This window comes from Portunus trituberculatus, chromosome 41 (genome assembly GCF_017591435.1).
Source record: "Portunus trituberculatus isolate SZX2019 chromosome 41, ASM1759143v1, whole genome shotgun sequence".
Classification (NCBI taxonomy): Eukaryota; Metazoa; Arthropoda; class Malacostraca; order Decapoda; family Portunidae; genus Portunus; species Portunus trituberculatus.
Genome location: NC_059295.1, coordinates 12,763,984 through 12,783,032, shown reverse-complemented (window position 1 = coordinate 12,783,032; position 19,049 = coordinate 12,763,984). Strand labels below are relative to the sequence as shown.

Genomic DNA, 19,049 nt, shown 5'->3' with positions numbered 1-19,049 from the left:
CATAAGTTTTGTATCTTTACCATGATCACTTTGTTTACATTCCACAGGTTGCTTAGTGTCTTTCCCATTTCACTCTCCCTCCCTTCATAAAGTCAAGATCATCAACATTATAAAGTTCGTCATACATACATTAGTGTACATTATAATGACTTAAATTAAACTACCTAAATGTTTAACTTCATAATTTTTACTTTCATTAAACCTTTTACTGTACTATGATGCACTCTCGCTTTGTTTACTCTGAATGGAAGTTCAAATCAGGGGTTAAACTTGTTATAACCTTTCTTCAAGTTTCGCTTAACAAGTGTTTTTAGGAACGTAACCCCTTCGTTAAACGGGGGTTGCCTGTACTAGTCAACGATACTGGTCTGTAATTTAATGGTTCCATTCTACTACCATTTTTATATATAGGCACAATGTCAGCTCTTTTCCACTCTTTTGGGACTATTCCTGTTTGTATGAAGGTTTCCACAATATCAAATATAGGGTTCAACAATTTATCCTTACATTCTTTTAGCAACCTTCCAGATATGCCATCAGGCCCCATTGATTTATTAATATCCAAATTGTTTATAATTTTCCTTACATCTTCTTTAGTAACCATGATGTCCTGCATTTGCTTTATCTCCGTTGACCCTTCTCCTATAAAATACTCCTCCTTTGTAAACACTTTGCAAAAGTTGTTGTTCAAAATTTCAGCTATATCTCTAGCATCCTCATATACTTTTTCCCCATTTTTTACCTTTTCTATTGCCTCCCTTTTATTTGGTTTTCCATTTATGAATTTGTAAAACATTTTAGGGTCACTATCACAGTTTTCCACCACTTTCTGTTCATATTCCTTTTGTGCTGTTCTCCTTATTTCAACATATCTATTCCTTGCTGTTTTGTAAACTTCTCTTGATAATACATCACTGTTTTTCTTAAGTTTCTTCCATGCCTTTTCTTTGTTCTTTTTTGCTTCTTCACAGTTTCTATTAAACCACTGTTTATTATTTAAAGTCTTCTTTCTGTGATATGGCACAAACCTCTTCACAGCAGAGTTATATAAATCCATAAATTTAACGTATTTCAATTGCATATCTCCTTGGTATACCACAGTCCAGTCAATTTCATTAAAGAACTCCCTCATATGGTTATAATTTGCTCTAGTATAATTTAATTTTTCCTCCCTGTGTTCCACAATCCTATCTGTACTTATTTCCGTATCCAGATTAAAGTTTAAGACATCATGGTCGCTTTTCCCCAAGGGACATTCACGCTCAATTTCTTCTTTTAGGGAGATGCCCCTGGTAAATACCAAATCCAACCTTGCTGCAACATCTTGTCCCTTGCACCTTGTTGGTGATCTCACCCACTGTGTCATCAAGTTATTTGTTGCTACGTTTAACAATTCCTCTGCCCACTCTCCACCGTTTACCACTGTGTGTATTTACCTATTTGTGTATTACAGGGCCCGAGCTAAGCTCTCTGTGTCCTGTCTCCTTGTCCATTCCTGTCATATCTCTCTTTCATCTGATTGACACACCACGTCAACGACATCACTGCTCAGTTTATTCCACTTATCAATGCTACGATGTGGGAAACTGTATTTTCTCACGTCATTTAGACAGATGTCTTTTATTAGCTTTTTTACATGTCCTTGGAGATGATTACTTGTGGTCACCTTTATCAACTCTCTGTCCAGTATGTCAATCTTGTTCACCAATTTATACATAGTTATCATGTCTCCTCTTGTTCTTCTCTCTTCTAGTGTGGTCAGCCCCAGCTTCCTCAGTCTTTCCTCATAGTCTAACTCCCTGAGTCCTGGTACCATCCTTGTTGCCAGCCTCTGTACCCTTTCTACCTTCTTCACATTTTTCTTCATATGCGGTGACCAGACACAAGCTGCATATTCTAACTGGGGTCTTATTAAGGTACATAATATCTTCTTCATCATTCCTTCATCTAGGTAGTGGAATGCAAGGCCAATATTTTGAAGCATGTTATATGTTTTCCAAAAAATCTTGTTAATGTGTTTCTCCGGTGACAAAGTGTTTTGCACGGTTACTCCTAAGTCTTTTTTCCTCATTGGTCTCTTTAATTTTCTCATCACACAGCCTGTAATCCCTGTTTGGTCTGTATCTACTTCTTCCCATTTTCATAACATGGGTCTTGTCTATATTAAATTCCATCTGCCACTCCTTACTCCACTCATATATTTTATCAAGATCTTCCTGTAACTTGTTACAATCTTCCACATTCTTTACTCTCCTCATAATTTTAGTATCATCCACAAACATGTTCATGTAACTGTCAATTCCTACTGGCATATCATTAACATAAATCAAAAACATGATGGGACCAAGCACTGACCCTTGTGGAACTCCACTGGTTACCTTCTTCCACTCGGACTTCCTTCCTCTCACCACTGTTCTCATTTCTCTTCCCACTAAGTAATTTTCCATACATTTTGCTAGTTTATCATTTACTCCTCCAATCTTTAGTTTCCACATCAGTCTATTGTGTGGTACTTTATCAAAGGCCTTTCTCAAGTCCAGGTTGATAGCATCCACCCATCCCTCTCTATGTTGTAGTATGTCAGTCACTGTTGAATAAAAACATAATAAATTGGATATGCACGATCTTCGTTTTCTGAAACCAAACTGTCTTTCACTCAGAATGTTTTCACTTTCTAGATACTCAGTCCACTTAGCTTTAATTACTTCTTCAAATACCTTGCACAATATACTAGTTAACGATACTGGTCTTTAATTTAGTGGTTCCATCCTACTACCATTCTTATATATAGGCACAATGTCAGCTCTTTTCCACTCTTTTGGGACTAATCCTGTTCGTATGGAGGTTTCCACAATATCAAATACGGGGTTCAACAATTGATCCTTACATTCATTTAGCAACCTCCCAGATATGCCATCTGGCCCCATTGATTTATTAATATCCAGATTGCTTATAATTTTCCTTACATCTTCCTTAGTAACCATGATGTCCTGCATTTGCCTTATTTCCGTAGGCCTTCCTCCCATAAAATGCTCCTCCTTTGTAAACACTTTGCAAAAGTTGTCGTTCAAAATTTCAGCTATATCTCCAGCATCTTCATATACTTCTTCCCCATTTTTTACCTTTACTATTTCCTCCCTTATATTTAGTTTTCCATTTATGAATTTGTAAAACATTTCTTGGTCACATCACAGTTTTCCACTACCCTCTGTTCATATTCCTTCTGTGCTGTTCTCCTTACTTCAACATATCTATTCCTTGCTGTTTTGTAAACTTCTCTTGATAATACATCACTGTTTTTCTTAAGTTTCTTCCATGCCTTTTCTTTGTTCTTTTTTGCTTCTTCACAGTTTCTATTAAACCACTGTTTATTATTTAAAATAAATTAATTTGGTCAAAAATTGAAAAATTGGAAACTTGGTACTTTTCGTCTCTGGAGAAAGCCATGGCAAGTTCCAGGCACATAACACTGCTTACCTGGTAATGGCTTTAAACCGGCCCTTTCAATACCCAAGCGCATACGCCTTTTTCTTCTAGTCTTTGTTTTGCTTGTATTTATTTTTTTTTTTTGAGCTGTTTTATTTATTTTTGCATGATGTCATAGTTTAGTATCAGGCAGTGAGGGTGAGGAAGACGCCTCTCCTCAGTACCAATCGATACAGCCTTAGGGAGTCCTCTGTAGCCTACCTGTTGATCGTATTTTACACTGTTGGGTTCCCAAATTGTGACAATGCCACTGTAAGGCCATGATGTAACATGGCCTGAAACTATCTAAACAGCCACTACCAGCCTCCAAGCAGTTGTCAAGGGATTATGTAAGTACATATCTGAGTTTGGTACATATTGGAGTGAGTTATTATTTTTTTTTATACCATGTGGGCTTTTCACAATTTATGGGCTAAAGGATACTTTTAGGGTACCTCTATCTTAAAGCCCACCTGCTAGGAAACCGTTCCCAGTGAGGAAGCAGTTATGTGGGGTTTTGAAGATGTTCACAGAAAATCGTTTTCTGACTTTCAGTTTTTCAGCATATACTGTTGAATAACTTTTTCAGTAATTGGTCAATTTCAAAAATTTTGCAGCAAAATGATCAACAACCTCATCTTAACAAATGCCAGCATGATAATGCATGAACTCACTCAAATAAATTTACAACAGGCTTATAAACTCAAATTTTGATGAAAAAAAAAGGTAACAATTTGTGTAATAAAATTGTTATAACATAGGTTATGTGTATGCCGATGCTAACATTTATTTGTTGTTATGTATATTATATGTGGTTAAGAGGAAATTGCCACACTGTTATTAGTTTTGATTTTATAATGGTATTTTGAATTATTTTCTTATCGCCAAAAAAATATTTATTGCAAAAAAACTATGCCACATTTGTGTACCAAATTAACACTGAAGACGTACACCATAAACGTACACCTTGTGTATAAATATTATTGAATTTGGTGAAAAAATAGCAATGGAAGAGCCAAAAAACCGATATTGATATCGAGTCATCGAATTACCACCTTAAAGTCCTCTTTCTATAATATGGCACAAACCTTTTCACAGCAGAGTTATACAAATCCATAAATTTATTGTATTTCAATTGCATATCCCTTTCCTGGTATACCACGGACCAGTCAATTTCATTAAAGAACTCCCTTATATGGTTATAATTTGCCCTAGTATAATTCAATTTTTCCTCCCTGCATTCCACAATCTTATTCGTGCTTAATTCCGTATCCAGCTCAAAGCTTAGGACGTCATGATCGCTTCTCCCCAAGGGACATTTATGTTCAATTTCCTCTTTTAGAGAGATGTCCCTGGTAAATACCAAATCCAACCTTGCTGCAACATCTTGTCCCCTGCACCTTGTTGGTGATCTCACCCACTGTCTCATCAAGTTATTTGTTGCTACCTTTAACAATTCCTCTGCCCACTTACCACCGTTCACCACTTTGTAGTCTTCCCACACTATTTCTTTACAATTAAAGTCTCCGACTACCATCACTCTATCCTTTCTGATGAGTTCTTGCTTCATTCTGTCTAGAGTATTTCTCATCACCATTTGGTACTGTTCATATTCCCAAGCACTGGTTCTGGGTGGTATGTATAATGTTATAATATTAATGTCCCTCTTGCCATCTGTTATAAGCATACTTATCACTTCCTCATTTCCCTTACTATAGTTCACCTCCTTCACTATCAGATCTTCCTTAGTAAGAACCATTATACCCCCACCACCTTTATTTTTTCTATCATTTTTCCATACAGGCAACCCCCTTTAAGGAAGGTTCACACAACAAAATTTCGCTATAACGAAGGTTTCATTTTACTACCATCTGCTCGTTTAACGAACACCAAAATCGCTTTAACGAAATTTTATCCAGGTATTTTTTTTCCAAATTTGAAAGCCCACTGTATCATGCAAGCTGACAGGCTTTTGAATACATCAGGAGCTGCTGGTACTAAGGCCTGCCTCAGGAGGAATCCTGAGACACCTATAGAATAAAGATCAAGATCAAGCCTCTCATGGACAACACAGGCTCTGCCAATACAAAGGCCTGACTCAGAAGAAATTCTGTGTCACCTGTAGCATCAAGATCAAGATCAAGATCACACGCACCACTCACTGCCCAGTCAAAACATAACAGCGTCACCAGCAGCTCATCTTCCTTAGTTCAACTTACCACCAAGACGCCCTACAATGTGGCCTAACGTTCCTAAGAAGACCAGGAAGTGTCTTACTCTGGAAGTGAAGCTGGGTATTATTCACAGACAAGAGAGGCCAGAAAACTAATAACATTGCTTCTCACCATGGCTTGACTCCATCTACTGTCTACTATTTTCAAGTCAAGAGACTCTATTAAGAAGGCCAGTGAGACCTCATCTTCCTTGCAAGCTGAAAGAACCACCAGAACTCGTGACTCTACAATGGATACAATGGAAAGCCTTGTGGAAATGTGGTACATAAGTTTTGTATGCAGTACCATGATGCGCACTTTGTTTACATTCCACAGGTTGCCGGTTAGTGTATTTCCGTTTCACTCTCCTCCTTCATAAAGTTAAGATCATCAACATTATAAAGTTACGTACATACATACATTAGTGTACATTATAATGACTTAAATTAAACTACCTAAATATTTAACTTCATAATTTTTACTTTCATTAAACCTTTCACTGTACTATGATGCACTCTCACTTTGCTTACTCTCAATGGAAGTTCAAATTAGGGGTTAAACTTGTTATAATCGGTTCGCTTAACAAGTTTCGCTTTAAGTTTTTTAGGAATGTAACCCCTTCGTTAAACGGGGGTTGCCTGTACTTTGTAGTGTTTTACAACAAACCAGTCTAGCTTTATTTTGGGCCTTAGCTTTGTTTCCACTACACACATTATGTCCGGTTCGTTATTTCTTAGGTAATCCATACATTCTAGCCCCTTAGACAGAAATCCATCTATATTCATGTAAGTCACTTGTATTCCATTCCTAGGCTCTTTCTTCCATGTAATGTCTATTCCGCCTGTTTTATCCACCACTTCTTTAGCCTCCCATTTCTCATCCTCCAAAAAAAACTTGGTCTTTTTCTCCTCTGTTCTTTCATCATTCCTCTCTTTCACTTCAGTTACAAGCTCTTTCATTTTCATTCCCTCATCCTGTGACATATTTCTTGTTATATAAATTGTTTTGGTTTCCTCAGAGTCCATAAGTTTCCAAGCCCTCCTCAACAAGGCCTCAGCTGCCACCTGAGACTTTAATTTCAACTTTAATGGTCTATTCTTGCCTTCCTCAAAAGCTCCCAATCTCACACTTTCTTCTACCTCAGCATATAGGTCCTCTTCCTCCACAGAGATCTTACTTCAGTAAAGACTTAATCCTGTCATTTTCCTTATCCCTCCTATCCTGCCAGTTTCTGGTAGTTTCCTCCGTCAATCCTGTTATGATCACTGATTTTTTCTTTTCAGCAATATCTCTCACCACATACTCATTTTCCTGTAGTGACTTTACCATTTCACTCAGTGTAATCACTTTATTTTCCTCTTCCTGCTTTTTCACTATCTCCCTAAAGGACCTTTGTACCTCCTGATGTTCATGGTTCACTTCTTTCATCCTGGCATCAATTAGATTAAGGCATTCCTCCTTCCTCAAGTCCCCTTCGGATATTTTCATCTCCATTTCTAGGAATTTAGCCTTCATCTCTTCACATTGTTTCCTTAGTTGTTGGTTTTCTTTCTCCATCTCTACTTTTTCCTTCAATAGCTCTTTATTCACTACCATTAACAAATAGATATCTTTTTTGAACGAATCATTCTCGGCTATAACTCTATCCAGTTTTTCTTCTATGGACAAAATGTTTAGGAACTTACTTTCCAATGCCTGGATTCTTGCATCCATATCTAATTTCTTCAGTCCTCTTGGAGTAGTTACAAAACCTTCAAAATCCTTACGTTGTCTAGGGGTAGCCGCCATGTTTGTTAATGTAATGTCAGCTGATTACGGCCAAAACAATCCCCGCCCACACTCTCATCTCAGGGACCACTCTCCATATCCCTCACTTTCAACACTATGCGACAGTAGGACATCAACAGGACACTAACTTAGAGGTACCCAGGCCCTGTAACACCATAGGTATTTTCACTTCTTCCCATCCGCAGCCGGAGACGAGCCGTCCTCTCTCAGCAACGGCGAGTGTGTATTTACCTATTTGTGTGTGTGTGTGTGTGTGTGTGTGTGTGTGTGTGTGTGTGTGTGTGTGTGTGTGTGTGTGTGTGTATTTACCTAGTTGTAGTTTTACAGGGCTTTATACTCGTGTGGCCCTGTCTCCATATCTACACTTATCCAATTTTTCTTTAAAACTATGCACACTCGTTGCTGACACTACTTCTTCACTCAAACTGTTCCACGTCTCACCACATCTTTGTGGGAAACTATATTCTTTAACATCTCTCAGACATCTTCCCTTTCTCAACTTTTTACTATGCGATCTTGTGCTTCGAATGTCATATTCTTCTCTCGCGATCAGTTTCTCATTATCCACTTGGTCCATTCTATTGATCAATTTATAAACTTGTATCAGATCCCCTCTCTCCCTTCTCTGTTCCAGGGTTGGTAGATCTATAGCCTTTAGTCTCTCCTCATATGTCATCCCTTCAAATTCTGGAACCATTCTTGTAGCCATTTTTTGTAGTCTCTCCGAGTTCCTTATGTGTTTCTTTTTATGGGGGGTCCACACTACTCCTGCATATTTCAATCTGGGTCTTATTATAGTACTTATCAATTTCTTTATCATTTCTTTGTCCATGTAGTGAAATGCTAATCCAATATTCCTTAACAAATTATATGTCTCTGAAAATTCTGTGTGTATGTGTGTGTGTGTGTGTGTGTGTGTGTGTGTGTGTGTGTGTGTGTGTGTGTGTGTGTGTGTGTGTGTGTGTGTGTGTGTGTGTGTGTAATTCACCTCGGTCGCCTGCTGGTCACCCAGCCAGTCTTCCCCATTATGGAGTGAGCTCAGAGCTCATAGACCGATCTTTGGGTAGGACTGAGACCACAACACACTCCACACACCGGGAAAGCGAGGCCACAACCCCTCGAGTTACATCCCATACCTATTTACTGCTAGGTGAACAGGGGCTACACATTAAGAGGCTTGCCCATTTGCCTCGCCGCCTCTGGTGTGTGTGCGTGTTTATCTAGTTGTACTTTATGGGATTTGAGCAGGGATCATAATGTCCTGTGTCCATATTTATATTTATCCAACTTTTCTTGAAAGATTTGTGCATTGGCTGCTGTAAGATCCTTCTCACTCAAGTCCATTCTAAATATCCACAGTTCTATGTTGAAAACTATTCTTCTTAATGTCCCTTATACACTGACTCTTCCTGATCTATGAGTGTTCTCTTGTCTTCTTTCAGAAACAGCAGATCTTTCTTGTCTATCTTCTCAATGCAGTTAACTATTACGTGAATCCTTATTAGATCTCCTCTTTCTCTTCTAGCCTGCAAACTCGGCAGTCCTGTTTCTTTTGATAGTTGTATTTACCTAATTATATTGTACTGGGTTCGAGTGGGGCTCATAGTGTCCTGTCTCCATGTCTCCATTTATCCAATTTTTCTTTAAAGTTATGCACATTATGTGCTGTAACAACTTCATTACTAAATACATTCCACTTTCCACCGTTCTCGTGGAAAACTGTATTTTCCAATATCCTTCACACACTGCTTCTTTCTAATCTTATTTACATGTCCTCTTGTCCTTCCAGGTTCTTCTGTCACCAGCACCAGGTCTTCCTTGTCTATCATTTCAATGCCATTGACTATCTTGTACATTGTTATTAGATATCCTTGTTCTTTTCTATTTTGTATGGATGGCAGTCCCATTTCCTTCAGCCGTTCTTCATATGTTAGGTCCTTTAGTTCCAGCACCATCTTTTGTAACAATCTTCTGTATCCATCCTAATCTTCTTAAATCTTTTCTTGAGCTCGGAGCACACACCACAGCTGCATATTCTAGCATGGTGTGTTTTCTTTCCCAGATACTGTATGAGATCTCTCAGACTGTGGGTTGTATATGATATGATGGTATGCTTGACTTCCATCATTATACAAAGGTGTATGACTCTCTTATATCAAGATAAGTACTGATGTACCAGTCAGGAAATAATTTAATTTTTTTTTCTTGTGGTGCCAATAGATTAGTTTTCCATAAAAATAATTTTCTCTCATTTCTCATCCTTAGAAAATGACCTTGAGAAGACACAATAATTATTATTTCTTTAAAATCTTAGTGTTTGTTTATTTTATGTACCTATTATGAAAAATCACTTGCCATCATCATTTTTGTTGAGAGAGAGAGAGAGAGAGAGAGAGAGAGAGAGAGAGAGAGAGAGAGAGAGAGAGAGAGAGAGAGAGAGAGAGAGAGAGAGAGAGAGAGCGCCGCTAGCTGCCTGAGTCAGGTATCTTCCCATCCCCACCTAGCCTGGATATGATGCCATGAGTTGTTTTCTGTTACCCATTGTAAAGAGGTTAAAGGGATGGGACAGTCCTTACCTTTCTTTTGCTAGAGCTTCCTTCTCTTTTGACTTTTTCTCTCTAAAATGAAAAGAAAATTTATTTTAGGATATTTTAAAACTAAAATTTACTATAAAAAAAAAAAAAAAAAAAAAATTATGATAGAATCCCAAAAAGAATAAAGTCAAATACAGCAGCAATCCATAACTTAAGTTGTCATTGCATATTAAAATAAAAGTGAAAACAAAGGTTTCAATGATATTCAAAATTAGGGGAAAATCATTCAGAATTTAAACTACCTAGTTACCTATCTATTTCTCTTTTATGTTTTACTCTCTTTAGGAATTATCTCCAAAGGGTGTGAGGTAATCAGAAGAACCTCTATCTTTCCATCCAAACATTCATCTATTATTTATTCAAATGCTTGGCTCCTTTTAACACCTCTTTCACACATGTGGTCTTTCCTTCTTCCTCTTCTATTTTCCAAGTGGCCTTCTCTTCTAATAGTCCCTTCAGTTTTGCTAACATACACTTTGCTGTATTAAATTTTTCATCTTTTCTAAGTAATCATTTATTATTATTTCACTTGCAAAATTCTGATCCACAAATGTACCTTAGTCCAAAGCTGAATTCTTTGCTCCTTTGATAAAAACTCTACTCTTGCTGATTCAAGAATTATTCCTCACGCATATCTCTCTAAACTGGAATAGATGTGACACTATAATCCTATCAGTTTTTGGACCATACTTCACTAAAATAGCTCCATTATTACTACTTGCCTATCTTGTAGATCCACCTCTACTATAGAATTTTCCAACTACTTTTACTTATGTATCATAGCATGTGCACATTTCCACTTACTGTCCTCTTTCTTTTCTTTGATAGGCAGTTTATGGACTTATAGAACAAAAAAGCACCTACCTTTCTTTTGCTAGAACCTCTTTTTCTTCTGGCCTCTTCTTTCTAAAGAAGAAATAAAACCAATTACAGCATGATTTTTGAAAAAACAAAAGTTATCACATTCATTACTGGAGAAAATTACCGTCCATAGCAATAAGAGAAATGTCCTTATTATGAAACAGTTAGAAAAAACTAATGCTGTTTTTGGTACTTTCAACAGGAAACATCACTGTGATGATAGTGAACAAACCTTGGTCACTTGGTAATTCATACTAAAGAGTCTCAATATCAAGTACACAAACTGGCATCCAAGTGTGCCTTTTTGGTTTAATAATATTTGTTGCCCTTGGTCAGTTTTCCACTCTTACATAATAAACCCCTGTTTAACGAACAGGTTATGTCCCTAAAAAAACATTCATGGCGTGAATTTTCGTTAAGCAAACCAATTATAACAAGTTTGACCCCTGACTTGAACTTCCATTGAGAGTAAACAAAGCGAGAGTGCATCATAGTACAGTAAAAGGTTTAAAGAAAGTAAAAATTATGAAGTTAAACATTTACGCAGTTTAATTTAAGACTAAGTCATTATAATGTACACTAATGTATGTATGTAACTTTATAATGTTGATGATCTTAAATTTATGAAGGGAGGGAGAGTGAAGCAGGAAAGACGCTAGCTGGCAACCTGTGGAATGTAAACAATGGGCGCATCATTGTACCGCATACAAAACTTATGTACATTTCCACAAGGCTTTCCATTTTATCCATTGCAGAGTCATGAGTTTAGGTGGCTCTTTTAGCTTGCAAGGAAGATATGGTCACACCAGCCTTCTTAATAAAGTCTGCTGACTTGAAAATAGTACAGATGGAGTCAAGCCATGGTGGGAAGCAATGCTATTAGTTTTCTCGCCTCTCTCGTGTCTGTGAATAATATCCAGCTTCAATTCGTGAGTAAGAGACTTCCTGGTCTTCTTAGCCATGCTAGGCAACATTGCAGGGCTGGTTGCAGGGCATTTTGGTGGCATGTTGAGCGAGGGAAGACGAGCTCCTGCTGACGCTGTTATTGTTTTGAACTAAAAGTGGGAAAGGGTAGGGGAGTGAGTGGTGTGCGTTTTGTCCGTGAGAGGTACTAGTGCATTCAAAAGCCTGTCAGCTTGTGTGATACAGCGGGCCTTTCAAACTTGGAAAAAATCACCTGGACAAAATTTTGTTAAAGCAAATTTGGTGTTTGTTATACGAGCAGATGGTAGTAAAAGGAAATGTTCGTTCTAGCGAAATTTCGTTGTGTGAACATTCGTTAATCGGGGGTTGCCTGTACACACACACACACACACATATATATATATATAGTGGATCATATAGAAAATCTTTAATATTTCAACAAATAACAATGGTTTCCTAAGAGGACTTACCTAACAGGCTGTTCCCTTTGACTCTCTTCTACTTTCTTGTAATAAGCTGTAAGCTTTTCATTTAAACTTTCCAGACCTGGGATAGGATCATCATCTCTGTAAAATGATTTTTCATTTCAAAATTACAATAAGAACAAAAGACAGACAAATCAATTCAGGAATCTCATAACCAATATCAAAGTCAATGGAAAGATGTCCTAAAAAGACTGAACAACTTTCCATAATCATAACAGCAGAAGAAGGAATGAAATGTGACAGAAATTCACTGCTAAAGGAAATATTTTTGAATGTTCAAGAAAAGGCAATTATATATTTCTTAACATACCATCAATAACATACCTTCCTCAGCATCTCTGGTTTTGCAGAAACCTCTTACTGACACTCATTACTATAGAACATAGTTTTACATTGAAGATATTTTTATTTTGGTTTCATAGAAAACAGTTGGCATGGAAAAGAGTTGAAAAGCAACAATGGAAACACAGCTACAGATGTGTGGACCTCCACACAAAAGATGAAAGAGCTAAATACAATATAAAGAAACAAGTAATCAAAAATTCTACTAACAATAAAAATAAGTCATGTAAAGCATTTTTAACATCACACATTAGAACTGGAATAACATGTAATTTTCTCTATATGCATTTGAAGGATAACCTCACCAGGATGCTGTGAAGGAATTCAAATTCACACAGGATTTACATATAGTTTTCACATTATGGTAGTTAACATATATTAAGAATATGTTCAGCAACTTCATATATCCAATTAGCAGTTGAGGTAGATGCCCAACCTGTCCTTAGTAAATGATAATATTTTACAAGGACCTCCATCCATTAAGATGGCATAGTTATGTAGTTGCTCTTCCTTATGTATTCTGGTTAGAATCTCAATTCCATATTCTAGTGCTGAAAGGAATTGACCTATTATTAGACTGTGCACAACTGGATTACTATCTTAAAATATATGGATATTATCATGAATCTAAATGAAAATGTGTCAAGAAACTTACCTTTACAGAGATATAATAAATCATATATATATATATATATATATATATATATATATATATATATATATATATATATATATATATATATATATATATATATATATATATATATATATATATATATATATATATATATATATATATATATATATATATGTGCATAAAATATAAATGACAGCAGGAAGGAATATGAATGGCATTGCTAGGTCATTCTTTATATGTATATTATATACTTGCCAAAAATATAAAAATCAAATAGTGAAAACATCAAAATTTCTCATTAGTGAGGTCTGTATGTTGCATATTTTGGATAAAGCAAAAACAATGACCCAACAGTTTTTCATCATTTACAACAAATATCACAATAACACATAAGATACCTTTCCAATACTTACACTGATGAGGCAGGTGGTACATTACTTTTGGGTTTTTCTTTCACAGTATCTTTTTTTATGTGCTTTTCAGGCTTTTTTTTCTCCTTCTTATTTGGTTTCTTTTGCTTCTTATGCTTTCTATGCTTCTTTTTCTTAGTATCCACTGGACTTCCATTAGAGCCATGACTGCTACTGCTACTAGTACTGCTGCTGCTGCTGTTGCTGCTGCTGGAGCTGCTACTCCTGCTACTGTAACTGCTGCTTCTACTAACACTGCTGGAGTGATTCCTCTTTTTATGTGAATCTATAATTAGAAACAAATCCTTAAAATACAAAATTAAATTGTAAACATTTTTAAGTGCAAGATAAAAGCCATTCACTCTTACCTTTGTATTTTTTTCGACTTCTGGATTCTCTCCCTCGGCTATGTTTCTTCTTAGAACGATCCTTTTTTTCAACAGATCTGAGCAAGAGATGAATTAGTACAAGTAAAAACACATCAATATTACACAATATCAACGCCTGACAGTAAAAAATGCAATTAACTAACTCAAAACTTAGAAGGTACTGCTCAGTTATTAAATAATGTAGTAAAATCTTCAATTTGATGGTGAGGCGGTGGCAGAGAGGTATAGCGTCAAGGAGTTGGAAGTGAAACTCAGATAGGGAAGATGTTGCTAGTTTGGGAATGTAAGGTCAGGAGAAAACAGTACAGCAAAAGTAGTGGAAAATATGGAGGTTGGTGGAAGGAGACCAGTTGGAAGACCTAAGAAGACATGGAGGTATTGCATCCAGCAGGACCTGGAACTGCTGGGAGTAAATGAAAAACTTGTACAAGACAGAAAAGAATGGAGAAGAATCATCACTCGTCTAACTCCATTGAGATGGGAAAAAGGATAGAAGCAAAATGAAAGAATAACTGATATACCAAAAAATTACCAAAAACTTAATATTAAGTAATAGGAAATCTATTAGTTATTGAGAGAGAGAGAGAGAGAGAGAGAGAGAGAGAGAGAGAGAGAGAGAGAGAGAGAGAGAGAGAGAGAGAGAGAGAGAGAGAGAGAGAGAGAGAGAGAGAGAGAGAGAGCTTGATGGCACATGGCACCCATGCATCACTAAAAATTTGAAAATAACTGCTTAATTGACTTTTGATGACAGTCACAATATAATCTAAAACACAATGAAATTATCATAAAATTTCTAAACTCTACATTTCTGGTCAATTCCTGATCTTGTATATCTAAAGTACTTCACAGAATTCTTTTTACTGTTATCATCATTCCGGTAAATCATGATGGATAATTCCATGCAAACTATCTATGTTCACCTACTGGCAACTCACATTGCAATCTCTAGCAGACTATGCATAAGTTTGAAATAATTCTGGGCCACTTCATCCTTAGTTATATTAAAGTCTCATTACTATGGTAATTCAGACTATAGTGGGTGTTTGAGCTGTGATGGAGAAACTTTTCTGGTTGCACATAACTCGTTAGGTTGCAACTGTCACAAAAATATTTTCCTACCAATGAGAGAGAGAGAGAGAGAGAGAGAGAGAGAGAGAGAGAGAGAGAGAGAGAGAGAGAGAGAGAGAGAGAGAGAGAGAGAGAGAGAGAGAGAGATATTCCACAATATAATAACACAACAGACCTTGTCCTATCAATAGTTGAGGTACAAGGGATTGGGCTGGTATTTTCAGAAAGATATGAAAAATGTCATTGCTAAGACAGATGTGCATCATAACTTACAATATCTATCATAAGTTGTCTGTAATAAGTCTATCACAAGCATCTTCCAATATTCAGTGCTTACTTATTTTGAAGTACAGTGGAACCTCACATTATGAGTTTAATTTGTTCCATGACCAACCTTGTTTTACAATTTGCTTATTTTGTCAATCAATTTTCCCAATTGAAATATAATCTATTCATTCCAAGTCCCAAAACACCCTACAAAATAAATAAATAAATTCATTCATTAATTCATTCATAAATAAATAAGACAAAATATGCAATTACAAGACTAAAGACAATAATAAAACAAAAATAATACAAAGATAGTGTAAAAGAAATAATATGAACTGGTTATATTAACATAATCAACTTAAAGATGAGATGATTTGTGAGTGAGGAAAACAATGGAGGAGGAGGAGGAGGAGGAGGAGGAGGAGGAGGAGGAGGAGGAGGAGGAGGAGGAGGAGGAGGAGGAGGAGGAGGAGAAGGAAGAAGAAGAGGAAGAGGAAGAGGAAGAGGAGGAATATACAAAGGAATATACAAAGGAAAGACCAAGCAACAACAGACCCTGGGGTCCTTACTAGGCTGCTTGGTTAAGAGGAAGAGGAGGAGGAGGAGGAGGAGGAGGAGGAGGAGGAGGAGGAGGAGGAGGAGGAGGAGGAGGAGGAGGAGGAGGAGGAGGAGGAGGAAGAGGAAGAGGAAGAGGAAGAGGAAGAGGAAGAGGAGGAGGAGAAGGAGGAGGATTTTAATTATTTGGAAGGAGAATCTTAGGACCCATGATAACACAATAATTTTTATAAAATAATAGCACAACAAATGCACAAAACTAAAAGAAAAACACACACACAAAAAAAAAAAAATAGTAATGCTTGCACAATAAAATATCGACATGAACTGAACAAGTGCTGGCCATACTTGTTGAGAAAATGTGTGAGAGCCTAGCAGTCACTGTATGAAACTTGTTCATAATGGATTTCCAGTTGTAAAACAAAATTATCTCCACACGCAGATGCTCCCAATCCTACAAGGATAGTTGAACAATAACACAGTCCCTCTTTTCTATATAATCTCTTCACTCCGGGCAATAGAAAACAGACCCAGCAATGCATCCAGGTGGTGGGGGGATACCTGACTCAAAGGCAACTCTCTCTCTCTCTCTCTCTCTCTCTCTCTCTCTCTCTCTCTCCAAAACAGAAAAAAAGAATGATAATAGTAAGTGATTTTTCATACTAGGTATGTACATTATGAAATAAACCCACAGAAATTAGAGAGAGAGAGAGAGAGAGAGAGAGAGAGAGAGAGAGAGAGAGAGAGAGAGAGAGAGAGAGAGAGAGAGAGAGAGAGAGAGAGAGAGAGAGAGAATTATAGTATGGCTATTCTCAGCAATTTTCTGAAGATAACAAAAAACGTAAAACAGCTGAAAGTAGTTAACTTTTATGATAAACTAATGAAAATGAGTCCTATACTCACACATTGGTCCCATAAAAAAGAAAATAAAGAAAAGCCAGTAGGAGGTATAGGTACTTATCATAGTATAAGCAAATCATACCCCTTTGTATTAATGATGAAAGTCAAGTAAGCTATCATATCATATATGACCTACAATCAAAGATCTTATAGAAAAAAAAAAAAAAAAAAAAAAAAATTAGCACAACATAACCATGATGCAGCACGTATGTCCTCAGATAAGTCACAAGCACTATGAAGATGCAAAATACACAGTTTTGTGTTTAAGGGGTTAATTGGATAAAAAAAAATTGTACACAAGAATCTTTTCAAAAGCTATTGTGAAGAGTTCAGCATTACTAAAAACATTCAGAATGTCCCTCTTGGACAGATTATTCTTTCCTCAGGGAAGTTTTTGTTGTTAGTTAGCCATCTCACCAGTAAGAGCATGTCATTAGCAGTCACATTGATTTGACAGTTACACACTATGTGGTAAAAATGTGTTATTTTCCTCCCTATGAAATATTTCATAACTAAGTCTCAAAAAGACAGCAGAGTTCAAGCAAATATAGTGTGCAGTGCCACATTTAGGGAAAAGCACCGAGTACAATTTAATTTTGCGACTACATTACTATTATCTTCAAATGCTCATAACTTGTTGCCTCATAACTCAGACACCCCTTGAATACAGTATACATGTACAGTCTACTCTAGATGCTCATGTCATGTATTAAAACCCTGTATGTCTCCAACCCACTCAAGTCCCTGTAAATGGAAAGAAGCTGAAACAGGGCACCACACACATACACACAGACTTATACAAATACTCTCTCACAACTACAAACATTTCCCTACAAGTAAATAAAAAAAATGTATCTCAACCCAAAGATCTTTTAGGGGAAGATTATTCTTCACTGGTCACACTGTGTGAAGATTTTCTGCATGCACAACCTATCTAGATCTCTCAGTATCAGGGCCTGATGGCAGAACTGGATAATCTATTACACCAAAACAGATCCATCCCTTTTTTCATGCATCTCATCCCATTACCTAAGTGATTAGACTAGATGTGAATGAACCTCTCATATATTCAAAGCTGTGTCCTATCTACACATTCACAACTGATCTTCATTCAGTTCCATTCGGTGCAAGTACTTTTCCTTGCACTTCAAGCATGTTTCTTGCATTTAATGCTCCTCTTGATATCATCTATGTATACAACTTGTGATCTTCCTTTTAATCTAATACCCTCAAATATTTTCATCAATTATTCTTCTTGACAAAATCATCATGGTATTCATCATAATATTTCTATATTTATTCTTCCATCCATAGCAACTTCTGCGCATTGTGACTACAAAAGGAAATTAAATGCTTGTGTTCTTTGATGAGCTACCTATTGAACATCATAAGAATACATAATAGATCCAGGTGTAAAAGAACAATAACCTACCTATCTTCCTCCAAGTTTTTGAGAAACTGATCAACACGAGCTTTGTATTCTTCATCCTCTCGACTACTGTAAGTTGAACTTGAAACAGCTGGTCCTGCAAAAAAAAAACACACACACACACACACACACACACACACACACACACACACACACACACACATATATATATATATATATATATATATATATATATATATATATATATATATATATATATATATATATATATATATATATATATATATATATATATATATATATATATATATATATATATATATATATATATATATATATATATATATATATATATATATATATATACACATATATATATATATATATATATATATATATATATATATATATATATATATATATATATATATATATATATATATATATATATATATATATATATATATATAAACATATATTATATATATATATATATATATATATATATATATATATATATATATATATATATATATATATATATATATATATATATAATAAAATAAAATAAAATAAAATAAAATAAAACAAATAAATCAATAAATCAAAAAATCTTACTGCAGATAAAATGATATCACGGAATCATTATCATGATAATACTGTAGGATGAAGGTATAAATCTAAAAGAACAAAACATACTTCATATCAGTTAAAGCAAGGAAAATTAATTATGAAAGAGATACAGACTACATTTCTAA

General features: G+C 35.8%; 1 protein-coding gene across 9 annotated transcripts in view; it reads right to left on the bottom strand.

The window, feature by feature from the left end:
- The window catches only part of LOC123516512 (tetratricopeptide repeat protein 14-like), a 102,939-nt gene that overhangs the window by 14,715 nt on the left and 69,175 nt on the right, over window positions 1-19,049 (bottom strand). For 8 of the 9 annotated variants that reach the window (XM_045275925.1, XM_045275920.1, XM_045275921.1 and 5 more), the window contains 5 exons: window positions 18,334-18,427; window positions 14,088-14,164; window positions 13,723-14,005; window positions 12,316-12,411; window positions 10,043-10,084 (listed from right to left, as the gene is read on the bottom strand). In XM_045275925.1, coding sequence (XP_045131860.1) covers window positions 10,043-10,084; window positions 12,316-12,411; window positions 13,723-14,005; window positions 14,088-14,164; window positions 18,334-18,427 — 592 coding nt within the window. The remainder of the gene's footprint in view (window positions 1-10,042; window positions 10,085-12,315; window positions 12,412-13,722; window positions 14,006-14,087; window positions 14,165-18,333; window positions 18,428-19,049) is intronic. The other variant, XM_045275923.1, reaches the window with a different exon arrangement.